The 18,572-nt window shown below is 44.8% G+C and overlaps 1 protein-coding gene across 4 annotated transcripts in view; it reads right to left on the bottom strand.

Annotated features, from left to right (window-relative positions):
• The window catches only part of LOC309652441 (steryl-sulfatase-like), a 344,513-nt gene that overhangs the window by 291,100 nt on the left and 34,841 nt on the right, over positions 1–18,572 (bottom strand). For 2 of the 4 annotated variants that reach the window (XM_082446232.1, XM_082446233.1), the window contains exon 2: positions 886–1,013. Coding sequence is in view for 2 of the 4 variants with exons in the window: in XM_082446231.1 (XP_082302357.1) it covers positions 450–838 (389 nt within the window). In the remaining 2 variants the exon portion in view is untranslated. The other 2 variants (XM_082446231.1, XM_082446230.1) reach the window with 2 other exon arrangements.

Here is an 18,572-nt window from a genome sequence, read left to right as displayed (position 1 = left end):
CATAACCGCCCTGGGAGCCTGTCCTGTGTATCTCCATTGTACAGAGGAAACCCGGGCGCAGGAAGGTTAATCCGCTTCCTGAGAACGAGACCAGCAGGTGGGGAGCTGGGATCCAAAGCCTGGGTCTCCCTGACTCCGCACGGTTCCACCTCTGGGAGCCTTCGTGTACCAACGCGAACCATATCTTGTCTGACAGCATTTCCGTGCCCGTTCCTCCGAGCCTGCTGCTGTGGGGCGGGGGGACACTGAATGGCCCGCAGTGCCCCCCTGACATCATAATGGCAGAGTATCATCAAGATGCAGCCTCTGTCTGAGAGGAGGGTGTATAGCAGGGACTGTCACCTGCCAGGTCTGTGAAAGCTGCTTCCTTCACCCTGTCCCCATCAATATCCCACACACACACACACACACACACACACACACACACACACACACTCACACACACTCACCTGAACCAGGGGCAGGTGCTCTTCCTGCAGGAAGAAAGCTTGTGCTGTGCCTTGGGTGACGAGGCCAACACACATTTAGAAAACTCCACCCCTAAATTCTCTGAGACACGCTGATTATCGCTGCTGACTAGTGTACACGCCCTCATGGGCCCAGGGCAGCTCTTCTCCAGGAAAAAATGTTTGTCCCCATTCCTCCTCCCCTTTAACAAAGTGACCTTTTGTTGAGAAGTCATGTCTGCAGGAAAAGGAGAGCTGGGGCAGCTCCAAATTGATGTCACCCCTGCAATATGGTAATGTCCTGAAACACCGTTATAAAGGGCACCAAATACCCACAGGACGCAGACGATGCACGCGGTCAGGGCAAGGAGAGCGTCTTGTGAATAGGCCATGATATTTCCAGAGCCAAAGTACCCGTGCACGCGTTTCTTGTACTTACAGTGACAACAATTTCAGACGGTCTTGGGCGACTGTCTTCCAGATCTTATGTTACCAAGACCACCGTGAGCAGGAACGGGGATGGTGAGTGCCTCTCAGCAGACAGAAACAGGGTGCACCAGGCTCATCCTGTGAATTCATCCAAAAGAAGAAGAATCAGACACTGAATAACCACATTCTGAAAGACTTCAATGAAATGAGCTCTTTCTGGCCTAGGGGATTCCTCCTCCTGCGTGTTTCTTCTTTCCATGCTCTGCCCAACTCCTACTCATCCACAGGTGTCAGCTGAGTGGCCACCACCTCAGAGAAGCCCCCTGTGATTTATACAATCTAAAGCATTTGCCCCACGGTTGATGAATCCTAGCACTGTTTTTTCTTCCCCCCTCGATAGCAGTTGTCACTATTTGCAATAGTCTATTTATTTGGTTTCTTTTTATTTGGTATCTGTCCTTCCCACAGGCTCTAAGAGTCAACAGGGCAGGGCTATTTCTTTGTCATAGCAAGCTCTCGCTAAATATTTTCCCAACAGAGCTGGGGTCACAGACTACGGGGCAGGGGACTGTGCCCCCATCTGTTTTTGAAGCCAAGTAAGAATGTTTTCACATTTTTAAACTGTTGAAAAAAGAACATTTTTGTGACACATGAAAAGTCCATGAAATTCATATTTCAGGGTCCACAAGCAAAGTCCAAAAATACTGGAACACCCATTCATTTACTTATTACCTGTTTGCCCCTATATTACAAAGTCCGAGTGGAGTAGTTGCGACAAAGATTGTTTGGCTTGAAAAGCTGAAAATGTTTTACTATCTGGCCCTTTACAGAAAAAGTTTTTCGATCATCTCTGGTATAGAGCCCCACCCACGAATTGAAAATGAGCTCAAAAAAAGCCAACTCAACGCCCTTCAACCCGAAGAATATATATACATATTTTTTCAAGTTGCTGACATTTAGACAAAAACTAGCATGTCCCTTGGAGCAATTTATTAATGTGTAAATCTATTGTTTATCCTTTTAAAATAGAAAGCATAATCTCACTTGGTAAATAATATTCACAAGAGAATGCCACGATAGAGAAAAATTACTATTCCATAGATTTTTGTCAATGTAAGTCTTGCTTTATTGAAGTTCAGCTCCCAGCAACAATTTCTTGGGTTCAATCAGTACCCCAGAAATATTCTCCCCCCCAGAGATGGCATTTGAAACTGTCATCAATCTTCGGGCATGGCTTTCCATCTTAGGTTCTATTGAAAACAAATGGTGTAAAAAAAGTTCATTTGTGTCATTTTTTAAATTAGATTCCAGATATAAGTGAATGAACTTTTGTACAAAACAGGAACAGATTTGCAGATCTCGAAATCAAATCTATGGTTTACCAAAGGGGAAACACGGGGGGAACTGATAAATTAGGAGTTTGGGATTGACATATACACACTACTATGTATAAAATAGATAACTAAGAAGGACCTACTGTACAGCACAGGGAACTCTACTCAATACTCTGTAATGACCTGTATGGGAAAAGAATCTGAAAAAGAATGGATATATATGTATAACTGATTCACTTTGCTATCCGCCTGAAACTAACACAACATTGTAAATCAACTCTACTCCAATAAAAATTAATAAAAGTTAAAAAAAATTTTAAAAAAGGAATGGTGTGCCATCAGTGTTGACCCTTCGCCTCTGTCTTCAGGAATGAAGGAATCTCTGGGCATGGTCACCTCTTCTGCCCTCTCACCAGGATATTAACTGGCAAGATTAAGATGGTTAAGGACGTGGATTTGAACACCTGCGTGACTCCGCTTGCGAGGCAGGGAAGATCCAAATCAGCGGTTTTCCTTTCTTGTGCGCACACCTTTTATTGACAGGAAATAGGTTTTAGGAGATCAGCGTGGAAGCCCTTTGACCCGCATTTGATACTTTATGAAGAGGAACAAACACGTCTAATGGGATTAAGTCCCAATGTCTCTCACAGTGGTATTGCCACCAGGGACTATACCTGCAGGAAGAAAACACACAAAGGAAAGTCTAATGGCCCACGGGCAGAGGACACTTCTCAAAATAACACTGGCGTGTTCTCACCCGGGGCGACCTTGCCCCACAGGGGTCACTGGACAATGTCTAGAGACATTTCTCGTTCTCGCAAATGTGCGGATACCATTGGCATCCAGTGGGGAGAGGCCAGGGTTGCTGCTAATGACCTTATGATGCACAGAACAGCCTCTCCCACAGCCAACCACAAACACGCATCCAACCCAGTCCCGCACCACAAAGAACGAGCTGGTCTCAAACCATCGCTAGTGCCAAGGTTGAGAAACTGCATTAGATTATCGGTCTGGTCATCTTTAAACCGGATGTGATGCCAGAGATTGGCAAAAACGTGGATGGGGCTGGAGGGGGGGTGTCACACCCAGTGTGTTCCAACAATCATGCACGGCCAATTATGAGTGGTAGTTCCACTATGCCTGTGATAAGTTGTGTGAAAATAAAAGTCTCTGGAGATGAAATGTATAACCCAAGTTATAGCCACAGAACAAGAAAATTGAAGATCAAGGGGTTAGGTCTGCTTTATTATTAGGAACCTATATTTTGATTTAGTTTGTGAGTTAACAATAAGCATGTTCCATGACCCTTCCCACTGTTTATCTAATCGTCGCAACTGTCATTTACTTGGTCATTTTTTCATCATTCTCATCCCGTCTCCAAAAGAGGTTTTAGTTGTACAACACTGAGAATCACAACAGTGGTGTAAGGGCGGAGTTAGAACCCACCATTCCTTGTCCTTGATTGTGAGACACCAAAAGCCCTGGAAACCGAAAGATTTTTGTAAATTTTGTTTTTTATTTGGCAGCGAAACCCAACCTGAACCGACTTGAGGCATCCGTCTTGTCTCAGCCCTCGTGCCTCAGCTGTATCGTGCCTTTGCTAGTGTCATGTTGCACTGTCATCAAACACTAGGCTCAACTGCACTGGGAAAACATCAAAAGGAGGTCAAGACACCTCGTGAGTAACAGTGAGAGGAAGGAAGGAAGGTATTTGTCATTAGCAATAGCCCAGAAGCATGGTTATTAGACAAGGTCAGCCTTGGAGGACCCTTCCTTGAAGAAGATGGTCTAGAAAGACGGTAAACAGATGAAAAGGATGAAAAGGTCAGTGGATGAAATTCGACCGATGGGTTTGCCATAGGTTTGCAGATCTCGTCCCAGGATCTATTTCCTGGGGCTCAGTGAAAGACAAAAGCTGATACGAACCTTAGTCCTGAAAATACATATCACACAGATGAAAACAGCCCCATCTTGCCACTAAGCTATGATCCCAGAGAAACCCTTACAAGCTGTGGGAGAGAGGTCTTCAAGCTTAGGTCGACGGTCGTGAAAAAACAGCCAAGACGATGGAAATGTGAACTCAAATCACCTATTCATCAGCCACACAGGAAGGGTCTTCTGAGAAATATTCCCCGAGCAGTCCAAGAACCAGAATGCCAAGAGTAGACAAGCCAGGCTAGAACAAAACCGTAAAATAATAGAGTTTCCAGTGTGATCTCTCACACACTTCTTGTGAAATGTAACGCTTCGGGTACTTATTTCTTCTTGGATATGACATCTATAATAAGGCCTTCTGACCACGGGGTTTTGTATTCCATGAAGAGCACATAAACAGTTTCTTCCACTCTACGTTGGTTGTATACTGATAAGTGCAAAGTTAACAGTGGTGGTCATGATCAAAGAATTGTGAACTACAGTGAAAAAAAAAAATCACGTAGAACAGGGGTTGGCAGACTATGACCCCTGGGTCAAAGCAGCCCACTACCTGTTTTTGTAAATAAACAGTCGTGCACGTTCATTTATGTACCGTCTATGACTGCTTTTGCCGTCACTGCGCAGCTGACCATATGATCTGCAAAGCCAACAATATTTACCATGTATGTGGGCTTATCCAGAAACTGTTGGCCGACCCCTGACCCAGATATGCCTAAGATTTGTGATCTGTTAATTCTTGGCCTCAGGAACCAGAGATTATGGCAAATTCGCTCCACAAGAGAGACCACTCAGAAAGGACACTAGATTGACAAGACAGACCGTAATAAAAGAAGTCTTTGAGAGGGTCGATTTTCACATGACCATTTGGCCCCTGTAGACCCTTGTTCCCTAACCATCACCACTTGGCCAAATAGTACATGATAAGAGAGCTATGCTGACTCTAAAGCACCCCATCGCAAAGGTACTCGAGCATCCAGAGATCATGGACATATGTTACCGGTATGTGTACAGCTACTTCTTGTTTTGACTTGGCTACATCTCATGCTTTCCTTAGAGACAGGAAGTACCCAGGGTGTTGATGGTCTATCCTCATACAATTTAATTTACCTGTATATGAATACAATGTAACTATTAGAGCAGTTGTCATGTATCCCACTGGGAGCAATAGTCATACATTTTTCTGCAGGAATATTAACACGTTTGATTACAGAGTGCTGCCACCACCTGCTGAGGGGGTCCTATGAGCTACAGAAAAGGCACTTGTTAACTTTCTAAAGCATGCATAACTCAATTCCAAGCTCCAGTCCTTGGAGTCCTGGCTCCAAGGACTTCAGATAAGAAATTGTGTATCGATATTCAACGGTGGAAATCCTGGGAATTTAATCAGAGTGAGTGCCAAGATGTCACTATATATCAACCACATCTGGAATCAGACCAAATTAGACAGCTGCACTCCTAATTCACAGAAGCCCTTTCCAAAGCAACAAAAGTCACGTGGTATTTCCCTGTTTCCCATGGTGGAGACTCAATTATGCTGCTGGGAGGCTGGGATGATTTCAAATCCACAGTCAAAAATGTTAGGATTTTTCGTACTTGAATCCAACTGCCAAGTGGCATTTATGCCTGAAATGGGGCCGAGTATGAACTTATGACACAAAACAAATTCCATAAATCAGCTAAACAGAATAATGTTGACCCAATGAGGGGAAAGAATTGCAACCACAGAATTGTCTTTTTCTTGCCATGGGTGGGGACAGTTTCCAATTTGCCAACAAATTTAATTTGTGTTGTCTTCATTTTACTCAGGCCATTTTCTGGTTTGCTCTGGAGGTTGTTACTGTCTTCATTATATTCTAAGAATATTGTAATTTTCAAAGGGTCAGTTGGTCATCTGATACTTCAAAAAATGGAAGGCTATCAGGATCACATAATTATTTTCACTCATGTGCTACAGAAAGAAAACATCTCCATTTGCAAAACTGCGTACTGGTGATGCAATTAATATCTCCTATAACCTATTCTGTGTGCTATCCTAGTAAAAACTTTAACTATGGAATCAAGCACAGGGAGGCTCCTGTTGAATAACTTGGACGATCTTGGGTGAACGATTTTGCCCCTGAGTCTCCATTTTTGAGGACATTTACATGTTCTCTCCCTAAATCAACTGAACCATTCTCCCCATGGAGGCCACATCTTCTTTGTATTTCCCATTGTCCAAAAGGCTGTGTGTAGCAGCAGACAGAGGGGGGATCTCACTAAATATTTGCTGCATTTATGTCCTAAATTAGTTGTACGACAAGTTCTGAAGGTTTCTCCTGGGGAACTAGGAAGAGTCTTGGGGAAGTCAGAAGTTTAACACAGAACTGGAAATGAAGAGGGAGTCCTTGGTGGTCCAGTAGTTAGGACTCTGAGCTTCCACCACCGAGGGCGCAGGTTCGATCCCTGGCGGGGGCACTAAGATCCCACAAGCTTCGAGGCGTGGCCAAAAAAAAAAAAAAAAAAAAGAACTGGAAATACAGAGCTGTGGGAAACTATTATAATTAGCAACCTCTATAAAAACTGTAAATGTGAAAACAAATTGAGTAAGATATACAGCTTGTCTACAGTTGCCAGCAATCCTTGGTGTTCCTGGGCTTGTAGACCCGCCACTGTAAGTTCTGTCTGCATCAGCACGTGGAGTTCTCGCCATGTATCTTCCCATCATTCTCCCTCTGCAAGGCTCTATGAGTCTCTTTATAAGGACACAGCCGCACTGGATCAGGGGCCCACCTGACTCCTGTGGGATCTCATCTTTACTATGTACATCCTCAGTGACCCTATTTCCAAATAAGGTCACATTCCAAGGTTCTGCCAATAACTGATTGGCAGCAGCGGGGTGGGGAGAGGTTATCACTCTTCAACCCAGAACAAGCAGCCTTCTCCAACAATGGATGGGTACCCCCAGGGTACCCACCTCCTAGAATACAGGGAGGGAGAAATGGAGGAAAGCTAGAGCTGATCCAGAACTCACCCACCTTTCTCCTATCTGCAGGTTGTCCCAAATTTCCTCATTTGTATCCTGTCTTAAACCAGCACCCGTAAAGCAACCCCAGGACGCTTACACATTCCATAGGCATTCACTGTTGTTCAAAGCACTTTCCTACCCATCCCACCTGTAACAGGCTGTGTTTGTGAAAAGACTATTTCCCCTGGTTACAGGTAAAAGGACCTGGGGGGCGGGTCAAAGTTCTGAGCTAATGCTAGATTCCATTTCCAAGTCTAGTCAGATACATTGGTTCAAAAGCTATAACGGACACCTGGTGGTAGCAGCAAGTTATAGTCACTCCACGATAAGGAACATCCATCCTCTGGGGTTCAGGGGGAGCCCAGCTCCGGGCACTTTAGGGCACATTATTAACACTGAGCCAACACCTAAAGCACACACCTGTACACGAGCTTCACGTTGCTTCTCTTCCTCTAGATTCTGAAGGACTCTGGCACCCACTGTGGGAGGAACTGCTGAGTACCTGCTTCATCAAAGACACTATAAGACGGCCATCGATTTTGGATGGATAAAGTCTATATGGAAAAATGCTGACAACTATTGAATCTATCATCATCATCTGTAAACCCATCAACTATTGAATCTATGATCATTATCCGTAAACCCTTCAACTGCACAATCTGTGATCATCTGTAAACCCTTCCACCATGGAATCTATGATCATCTGTAAACCTTTCAACTATGGAATCTATGATCCTCTGTAAACCCTTCCACCATGGAATCTATGATCATCTGTAAACCTTTCAACTATGGAATCTATGATCATCTGTAAACTCTTTAATTATCAACTATCATCAACTGTATACACTTCAATTATTGAATCTATGATCATCTGTAAGCCCTTCAATTACTGAATCTATGATCAATTATGAAGGATATAAAGACGATCATTCGTTCACGTGAGATTTAGGTGGGGGGAAAATTTGTAACAAAAAGTTGGGTAGAGCCTTAGGAAACAGAAACAAAGTATAAACTATAACCTTTTTTTAAAAGGCCATCCACATAGCACCAACTCATAGGACAAACAAACTTCATCTCGGCCATGACAACAAGGTTCCCAAAATGGCCTTGGACTTGCAAGGCCAGCGGTAAGTCAGTAAACAGCCTGAATGTGCCATGATGTCCGGGTGTGCTCGCGTTTTGCCAGGTGTCTGACGGTGACGGTCAGGTGGTGGGCTGGGCACTCCACCAATGGCCGATGGCCACAGGTCAGACACCTGTATCCTTACACTCCAGTGGGCCTGGCAGAGTCCCGTTCTTGCTCAGGACACGTCCTTGGGGTGTTTATGTCAACACCTCAGGGAAGGTCACGGTTCCCTCAAACAGCATCCCTCATATTCCTCACCCTTAACCGTTCTTGGCATGACCTCACCATATTAATTGGCATTTTCACGATGACCGCTTCATCGTGAAATGGGGCTTCACTTTACCTTGGGACCCGGCAGCTGGCAGAGCAGTCTTCAAAATCTTAACATTTTATGCTAACCGTGATAACTTATTGAACTGATGTGTGTAGAATTTTCAAAGCATCGATGGCCAACACCACTTCTGTTTTGTTGTCTGCCCACGGAATAGAGTCCCACACCCTTGGGTTGGCAGATATACTGGCCCTGCCGACTAAACCATGAAGGGTTCCTTAGTGGACGCTACAGCTGCCTTTCTCTACAGAGATGGGCTTGAGTTAGGGCATTGAGAAGCAGGCCATGAGTGAGAAGCGCCAGCTTTGGGCTTTCCTTGCCGGTCACGGGCTATGGGGCTGCACCCCGCAAGCTTTGTCGCTACCCAGCTGCGAGACGGAAGAAAGAGCGACAGCGGCACCGATGGTTTACTGGATGGGGGAACTTACACGTCAGAAGCAAAGGGTCCTGGAGCAACACCCCCGCTGTGTACAGCAGAGAACACACAGGACATGGCAACAATCTCCGCAACCGGCGGGGGAGAAGGAGGTTACCATTTATAGGGGGGATAAACATCAGGTGGGCTCATCCGTTACCAGGGAAACTAGCAGCCCACAGCCCCTCAGGTTAACAATCATCACGAGGGCAGATGTCTCCCTTTAATAAACTAACAGGTGGGGCAGCTCTGGCCTAAGGGGCAGGGGCCAAGCACGGTCCTGTGAGCAGAGTGTAGGCAAATCAGGGGTTGGTCAAGCAGGGGACATACAGAGAACAAGAGAACAGCCATACTGAGTGGCCTGACCGTATACAGGCTGATAAGTGGCGTCTGACTCAGGAGGACAGTCTGTCAACTTTTGAGCGTGGATTTAAAGACGAGATTTAGAGGCAGATTCATGATTACTTGCTTTCAGTGTAAAATTATTAATCTAGGGTAGCTGGGGGGATTTATGGAATGTGCCAGCTCCCTTAGGGGAAGACTTTGATAAATGACCTAATACTCGATTACCATCCCCTACCTCAAAGTGCAGTCACATTCATTAAGTTAACCCCTGGTTTTGGTTTTACAGCTCAGGATATTTGATCTCAAATTGTAGCCTGGGAACTCTGCAGAATATGGGTGTTTTGGCTCAAACCAAAGGGCCCGACTCTATAGAGTCCAGGAATTAAAATCCAAAGACCCTCAATCTACAGGTGAGAGGATGGAGCCCTGTGAAAGGTGAGTGCCTGACCCAAGGGTCACACAGGAAGGCAGCTGACACTGCAGCAGACTCCCAGGTCTCCTTCCAGACCCCGTTTTGGCTACCCACGTGGCATCACTTGCTTCCCCACAGGGTGAATATTCCTACCCGTTGACATATGGCCAACCGTGGCAGCAGAGGGCAACTCATATCAGGTGCCGGCGCTTGCTAGGAAATGACTTTCACAAGCGTGAACAATGCCGTTTCCTGGTGTTTCACCCCCAGTTGGTTTTAGAAACCAAAGAGGTCACAACACCATTCAGACAGATCTAGTGAACAGAGAGAAAACCAGAGGTCAAGGACTTGAGAAAGCTAACTATGACCTTCTTGAGAAGTCGGTCAAGAAAGCAGAAAGTTTTATCTCAAGAGAATAGGACCAGAGGCAACAGCCGGAGGAAAACTGATGAACTGGGGTCACGTAACCAAGTGATGTCTCTGTGGCACTCGGCACTTGCAGGGAGCACGCAGGGTAGGAGAGCCTGGTGGGAGCTGTGATTCCCTTCTTCGTGCCGACAGCAAAACAGTTCTCCCCCCCATTTAAGCTCAGTTTAAAAGCGCTACATCACTGAACAGAATTACTGCCTCTCAGCGTTGAAGCTCTTGTGGGTATTAAAAAATTGAAAGGGCAAAACTTAATTTTTTTGCTAATGCCGCACGATAATGAACATTCTGATTTTGTATCAGTGTTTTATGTCGACAGAAGGAATGTGTTTACTGCACAGTAACCCTCCATCTCTCTCTGATCTATCAGATGTCCCTGAACTGTCCCAAGTACAGTGACCTGAGGAGAAAAGTTTCTGCTGTGTAAAATCAATGCGGGATGAGGCGGCAGGAAAAGTTAATGTTCACACTATTTGTTAGGGGACACATAAATATTATTATTTCTATAATAATTTCATTTTAGCAAGCAACGTAATTGGCTATTAATGAGCTGAACACAGAAATAGGTAAGTGATATGCCTACAGAAAACTAGCCGGCCTCCCTGCAATGGAATGTTTACGGAGGCGATGTGAAAGGTGAGGCTCACTGAGTCAAATGGAAACAGATTTTGGAAGCATCCGAAGGCCAAAAGCAAGAGTTTCTTCCAAACTCAGACTAGGTAAGTTTTCAAAGAAAACGGAGACACATCGTGAGCAAATTACTCTCACGGAGGCAAAATGGGTAGATTTTGATCGAATGAAGTTTTGCAGAAAATGAGACCAGGGAGGAGGTGAATCCAATAATCCAGGTCACGAGTCTTCCAACTGGGGCTCACCGGCTCCTAGGAAGACACAAAGACTTGCGGGGGCATGGGTATGTGGGGAAGGGATGCACTCTAAGGGAATCTGTTGACAGATTTTCAACTTCCATTTATGCTCTGCTCCAAAAACATGCTGCCTGGGTTTCCACCCTCACCTTCTTCCACTTGGTACAAAAGGCATCCCTGGCATCCTGGCTCTTACCATGGACATCACCCCAGGATATAAAATCCTTTCAAGTGCTTCAGGGACAATGTGAAATCTTGGTATCAATGGGATATTGGCCAAAGGGCCAAGGGTGAGTGCCTTTGGGACAAGATTGATCAGGGAGTTGCCAGGAAACATAGAAATGGTTCTAAAGTGCCAATACAACATCCACTTTCAAGGAACATTCTGGATGGAATGGAGATGAAGTTAAAGAACAAAGAACCACCCAAGATGGCGGCCACCATAAAAAGGGTAGGTGCAGAAGACATCAATGTGACTTTCAGGAGCAACAGGAGATTAAAAAAAAAAAAAAATTTGCACAGAATATAAGTAGAATCACAGAGCTGAAGGAAGAAATAGAAGTGAAGAAAGAAACAACTCCAAAACTTCAAAGATGCTTGTGAGAACATCATGCTTGCAGATGATGACTGCTTAGTGATACTGTATCAGATTGGTTTCTCTGTGTTTTCATCAGTCACTCTCAAGAAGAAACAGGAGAAATGTTAGAAGAAGCAAAGAAAAATCTGCAAGAAATTGACGCCTTAGAATCCAGAGTGGAGTCATTTCAGTGGGAGTTGGCAGATTTGCAAGTTCAGTTATGCAGAACTGGGAAGAAAAGTAAACCTTGAAGCTCACAAAAGTTAAACATTTAATAATACTTTAAAAATGTGTTTAATAAACATGAATACTGTTTCTAAGAAAAAGAACAAAGGACCAGTTAAGTACAGAATTTGAGGGTGAGTGGAGAAGCAAGATAGGAAGATGGAAAGAAAATTGTGAACTTTCGCCACAGAAAGGGCTATAGTGCCCAAACGCCCCCCTTATTGGATGCATCCAAATAGTGCATTGCAGTGAAACTCCTAAGATCACCATCGGCAGATGGTGGCCATGGGGTCGGTCAGAGAGGTACTTCAGAAACTAAGCCAGCCAGATGGATGACTAACTGGATAAGGGAATGGGAGGATGGACATGAATGCTTCTAGAACATGGAGGAGATGTACTGAAGGTACAGAGATTTGGAAAAGAGAAGCTAAAGGTTGAATTTTGCATATGCCTAGTTTGGAAAATATTTGTAGCTCATGTCACAGGAAAAAGACAATAAAATATCATCGCCATCATCAATTACTAAGGGCTACCAATGTGCTAGGCATTATACTAATACTGTGACTATATATTACCTATGATCCTGATACTGTAAATATGTATTATCTATATTAACCTAAATTATCTATCATCTACTATTCCTTCCCATTTTACAGAAGGGGAAACTGACATTTACAGAAGTTTTTACCAGCTCAGCTTGTATGTAGAAAAGGTGGGATTGGGATACAGGTTTTGTATCTGGAACGGTACCTACCATCACTCATGATACCAGTATTGTTTCCCTGGATACTAGAATGAGGGGAGAAAGCAGAGCACAGGATAGCGGATTAGGAAATGGGACTAAGGATGACATTTGATGCCATGGCTGTGGGTGAGATTGCCCACCGAGGGGAAACAGAAGAAAAAAAGGGCATAAGACATAAGCGTGAGTAAACTGAAACTTCCAGGGGCAGAGGTGGGAAAAAGAACCAGTGAAAGCAGCTCAGAAAGAGCATGCTGAAAGGTATGCAAAGAACCAGATGCGGGAATCATCGCAAAGGAAAAGATACTGGAACTGGCAGTAAGACGGTCAAAGGTGACCTTGGGAAAGAAGATCCAGGAGACGCCAAGCCAGTTAGATAGAGGTAGAGATGAAAGTCTGTGACGGGGACCTGATGGGATAAAGAGTATTGATTAAGAAGGTGGCTTTGGGAAGCCAGAAGGGATCACTGAGGCAGCCTAAAATCTAGGGCAAGTCTAAGGATTAAAGGGAGAGAGTTGAGTCCAATTTGTCAACACCCATTGGCTGGCCAGTCAATTAGTTAGTTTGCTTGTTTGTGTAGACTTTTCAGAGTTTCAGAGGTAGCAAAGTTTCCTGCTACCCATGAGAGTCTGTGAGGCTGCGACTTTGGGGGATCCCAGGAGGGGTTTGGATCTAAAACGCCGGGTAATGCAAAAGGGGTCTTAGCTCGTGTGAGTAGATCAAACAACAAGCAATCCCGAAGGCACAGCCCAGGATGTGAGTCAACATTGTGCAGTGGACCAGGTGAGCATTTCCACGCGATGGTCTCCAAGAAACGTATCAGCACCATCTGGAGTCAGATACATAAAGCGAATAGGGCCGATTCCAGGTGGGGCTCCGCGACGTCCGCCGGTACGGCTTCAGAACTTTGAAAATACAGGTGCTGTTTAAATGGATTTTTACCTTCCTAAGGATTAGGTCTGATGCAGTGGGCATGCTGTCCTGTCCAAGGGCACGGAAATTGCCCAGGTAGGCTTGGGAACTAGAGCACCAGGTGAGTATTTTGTTTGGGGTTTTTGGTCTTCCTGACATGATGGAGAACTGAAGCCATTCATTTCGTGATTCTCTGCCCTTCCCCAACCTCCCGAATACTCCCTTTCAAAGTCTGGGCTCATTAGAAGGAAACCCTATTTTGCTACGCCGATTTCTTGCTTTCTCCCTCCTCCCCTGGACCCTTTACGGATTTGTGATTGCAATGGCAGACGTTCATGTCTGAGTCCATTTTAATGCTTGACTCATTCCTTTTTCAGAGTCCCTGGCGAGGAGATATTATCTATTTTTATCTGAACGACTCTAAACCCCAGGGCAAGCGTTGGCCATTTACTATTACAGATTTTAAAAGAGGTCATTTCCTTCTGAGGATTTCTATCACTTCGCTCCACCAACCAATTCTTCCTGGTTTATCACAGTCAATTTCAGAGCAATATTTTATCTGTGGGATAAAGTTTCCGGAAAGAAGAGAGTTTATCAGATATTAAGCTTTTAGCTGGGCAAGACTTCCAGCCGATGTCCAGGAGCTGAAGTCCCAGATCACCAGTAGATCAGGCTTCTGTGCCAATTTCATTATCTATAGGTAAGAACTCATTATTCACTGCCTGGACCAGGCCTGGGAGTCTATTGTATAACTGCAAATTATATCACTTGGTATTTTCTCTCTTTCGAAAATCCTTACCAAATAATACCCTAGCATGCTCCCATGTCCAGATTTAAAGTTTTGATTTTATTTACAACTGTGTTATTTGCCCATATTCAGTGCATTTCCCTTACTCCTACAATTAGCTGTGCCTTTTGAAATAACTGTGCATTTGTTCAAATGATAGCAGTCTGAGATATACAAGCAATGATCATCTCATTGACAGACACTGACTTGTTTATAAGGGAAATCAGTCTTAAGGACCTAAGTATTGGTCCATATACCTTTCCTTTGGAAATGACCATAATTTCAAGCAGTTAGGAGAAAACGGCAAAAATGGCAGAAGAAGGTCAGATGATTTAGTGTGAAGGCAGACAAAAGACAAGCATTCCAAGCTGTGAGGGGCATGGAGATGTACAGAACACCTAAGTTTTATTTCCTCATGCTTGAGCGATTAGCTCTGGGACCTTGTAAGACAAGGATTATAGGGTCATGTAGCAGAATGATATAATCTGATGATTGTCAACATCCCCGAGGGCAATAATCACAGGGTTCCAAGAAATATGATGAAACTGAGAAAAATATGACTTCCTAAAAACATCTTCAGGCACGGGGTGGGAGTGGGGATGAAAAGAAATGGGCATAAAGGATCTCACTGGGGTGATGAAAATGTTCTAAAACTGATTTATGGTGATGATCGCACAACTTGGTAATTTAACGCAAACCACTGAATGGTGCAAGTGGGTGAATTTCAAAATACGTAAAATACGCCTCAAAAACTCTGTAAACAGGCGTTACATCATTTAAAGAAAAATAACACAGACTGAATTTAAAAAGTATATAGGTAAATTTAGAACAGAATGCCCTTGTGTGCCACTGTAAATTGAATAAGGTGGTTGGACTTTTACATGTTTTATTCTTTTTCTCTCTTTCTGCTAAACGTGAACGTGTGTGTGTGTGACTGACCTGTCTCCTGATGTTCCTGGCAGGGACACGTCCGCTTGGGAGGACCTTCCCCAGCGTCTGTCTGAGGCAGCCCACCAGGATGTGGAACCAGCACGGCTGAGAGAAGCTAAGGTCTCAGGAAAGGTCAACAATGTGTGGGCAGAAACAAGACAGAAAAGCAAACAGGGTTTGACCCACAGAGTAAACTGTGTAACGGGACGGAGTGTGGGGAATGGCCCAGGGCAGTGGCTCAGGGCCAGAGTTAGCAACGACTGGCTTCATGAGGCTTCTAGACTCTGCACACGGTGCAGGCATGGTGGCTCAAAGGTACACGGGGTTCTGGGGGGCAAGCACGATACTTTTCATTGCCCCTGTTTTAAATGAGTACCCAATACTCTTAGGCTTCATGGATGGTCCAAAGTCATGATTTTTAGTAAGATCTCCAAAGACAGCAGTATCTTCAACATTATTTCCATGGAATTGTCCAAGTTTTTAATTCAAGGCATATTTTTATCACTGAAAGGCTGCCAAGGGTGGATGCTAATTCTTTCCAATCAAATTTACTTAAATTCAATGATTACCGTATAATACATGGAAAACAGACAGTGAGCCCTATTTGTTAAACATGTTTTTACGAACGTAGCAATGGCTTATCCGTTTTGGTTTTCAACTACATGGAGACAAATTCATTTCATGAATTTTTGTTCTTCCAACAGCCCAGGAAGAAGCAGCACCGAGCATCTTTGCAGGAAAAGCAGAAGTGTTTCCTGCAAGAGATGATGATGAAGCTGAGAATGTAGTTAATTATGTGCTGCAGGGAAAATTCTCCTGGGACAGCACTGATGCAATAGGGGACTACAGGTTTGGTGAAGAAGGAAATCCTTAAAGTCTTACTGAAAAACAAACAAGTCTATGAATACAAGTGACTAACTGTGGGCAGCATTCCAAGCAAATTGGTAAATAACCAACTGTTACATTGGTAGGAAAATATAAAGGGGCCACAGAAAGGATTCCCAATATCCTTCCTATGTAGTTATCACAGGTCAAAATGACACTAGCCTCTCTAACTTAGCTCACTATTGGAACCAAGAAAAAATAATCATACTCAAAGTATAACTTTATGCACAAGGTTCATTCAGCTTAAAAGATGCAGAAGTGAAAAAAATCACGGGAACAGACATTCCATTTGAAAACTTCAGTGGCAGCAATGTTCAAAGGTAGCTGGGAATGTATAGCATTTATGTAATTCTTTAAAGAAGGTCATCTGGAGTCACCATATTGATTCTTCCAATGGCTCTAATGGAATATATAATTAGGCGCCACGTATATTCCACACACACCATTTGTACCCTAGGAGGCTTCATGTCCTAATGAATGCTTGGGCAGTGGCCAGGAGCACTCTTTTTTGCTGAAAATAATTTGTAAGTAGTCACTCAGCCGCTTTCACACTACTGTGTTTGATAAAATCCCTAATCTCGTAATGTGTCCACTGGACACAACTGTATGTGTTGAGGGTGAGGAAATGGGGTTGGAAGAGAGATGGAAATTAGTGCAGTCAACCCAGAGAGAAAGGCTCCTGATCTAACTGGAATTTGAATCTTCATAAGGTGATGGGCCATTGGTTCCATCCCCTGGACCTCAGGACACCCAGTTCTGTCCCCAGACCAAGGCAGGCTGGGATGGGGGTAACACTTTGTGGGTGGAGAGGAGAGGGAGGCCAGGACGCAGGAGAGAGGTAGGTGACGTGTGATGGAGAACAGGCAGGTGGAGGGAGGGTCCCAGAAGACCCTGTTTACTCCCGGCTCCGTGGCCCATTTCAAGTTGGGGAGCAGATTCAACTCAACAACTCCGAGACTCCTGGGATCCCTGCCACCATCTGGAACACCAGCAGCCCCGCCCAACGGCAACTCCCAACAGGACCAGGAATCGCCCCTACGGATTTTCAAGCCCATCTCCAGCCACCAGGACAGGTTTGATGGCCTCTCTGGACCCCAGGGGCCTCCTTCCGTGACCTTGGGACCATGTGACCTTGTGTTTCAGGTGACTGGTTTCTGGGCGCCCCCCCTCCTTGTATTCCAGCTGAGCCTCTGCTGTCCCACCTTTCCCAACAGGCTGCCGGCCAGACAGAAACAAGTCTTACAAACGCTCATGATACAAACTGAGGCTGTGCCAAGCGCTCTCTCACGGATAAACTGCATCTTCCTCAACACAAATTCTGACAGGAGACACTGTAATTTTACCTCTCGGGGCTGCTCAGCCGCAGCAGAGACAACCACCTAAAACGAGGACCTCGACAATGAAGAGAGGTTAAACCTGGAGGTGGAAAACAGCACGGCAGCTGATCAGAAAGCGAAACATAGACTGGCCACGTGACTTGGCCAGACCACTTCTGTGTGTACACCCGAAAGAAGTGGAACCACACTCTCAAAGACATCTGTACACCCGGGGCTCACGGCAGCATGGCTCACAGGAGCCGAAACGTGAAAACCTACATGCTCAGCAACAGGTAAACGGATAAACAAGATGCAGTCCAGCCATGAAATGCTGCAGGATTCAGCCATGAAAAGGAACAGAGTTCTACAGCGTGGACAAGCCTTGAAAACACGACACTCAGTGAGCGAAGCCAGACCCAAAAGGCCACATATCGTGTGATCCCGTTTACAGGAAATGTCCAGAATAGGTGAATCCCTAGACACAGAAAGGAGATTAGTGGTAGAGGCTACAGGGAAAGGAAGTTGGGTTTGGGGGGCACTGATAAAGGGTATGGGGTTTTGGTGGGGGGAATAATGAACCAGTTCTAGAACCAGAGAGAGGTACCAGTTGAACAAAGTGGCTGGATATACTAAATGCCTCTGAATTACATACTTTAAAACGGTTAATATGCAATTTGTTGAATTTTACCCCAAGTTTTTGAATAAAAGCATTAAAAAAGAAACATCAAGCTGAAGTTTACTTTTTTAAAAAAACACCACCAAATCTTCTGATTTCACTAGCGTCATGTTCCAGCCTCAAACTGAGATTTGGACAAATGCCAACCCCCCACTGTGAACGCAAACAGGACTGTAGGTCACCGCTGGTGACGATCTGGACCCAGCAGCCTGGCCCAGGGACCATAGACTCGGGTCCAATGAACCTTCTGCGTAAGGACAGAAGGAAGGACTACACGGACAGCAGTGGAGTGATAACGTCCAACCAATAAGAGAACACTTTCCGCTGTAAGACCTGGCTGGACTGAATGGGGCTGGGGGGAGGGGAGAGCTGACCTGGTAGCTAGGATCACGGAAGAAGGATGTCACTAGGGTCTACTGGGTGTAGGGAGGCAAGGGCTGTCCAGAGAGACCT

Source organism: Balaenoptera physalus (genome assembly GCF_965194825.1).
Source record: "Balaenoptera physalus genome assembly, chromosome: X".
NCBI classification, from domain to species: Eukaryota; Metazoa; Chordata; class Mammalia; order Artiodactyla; family Balaenopteridae; genus Balaenoptera; species Balaenoptera physalus.
The sequence above is the reverse complement of the archived record's forward strand: the minus strand, read 5'-3'. Positions and strand labels throughout refer to the sequence as shown.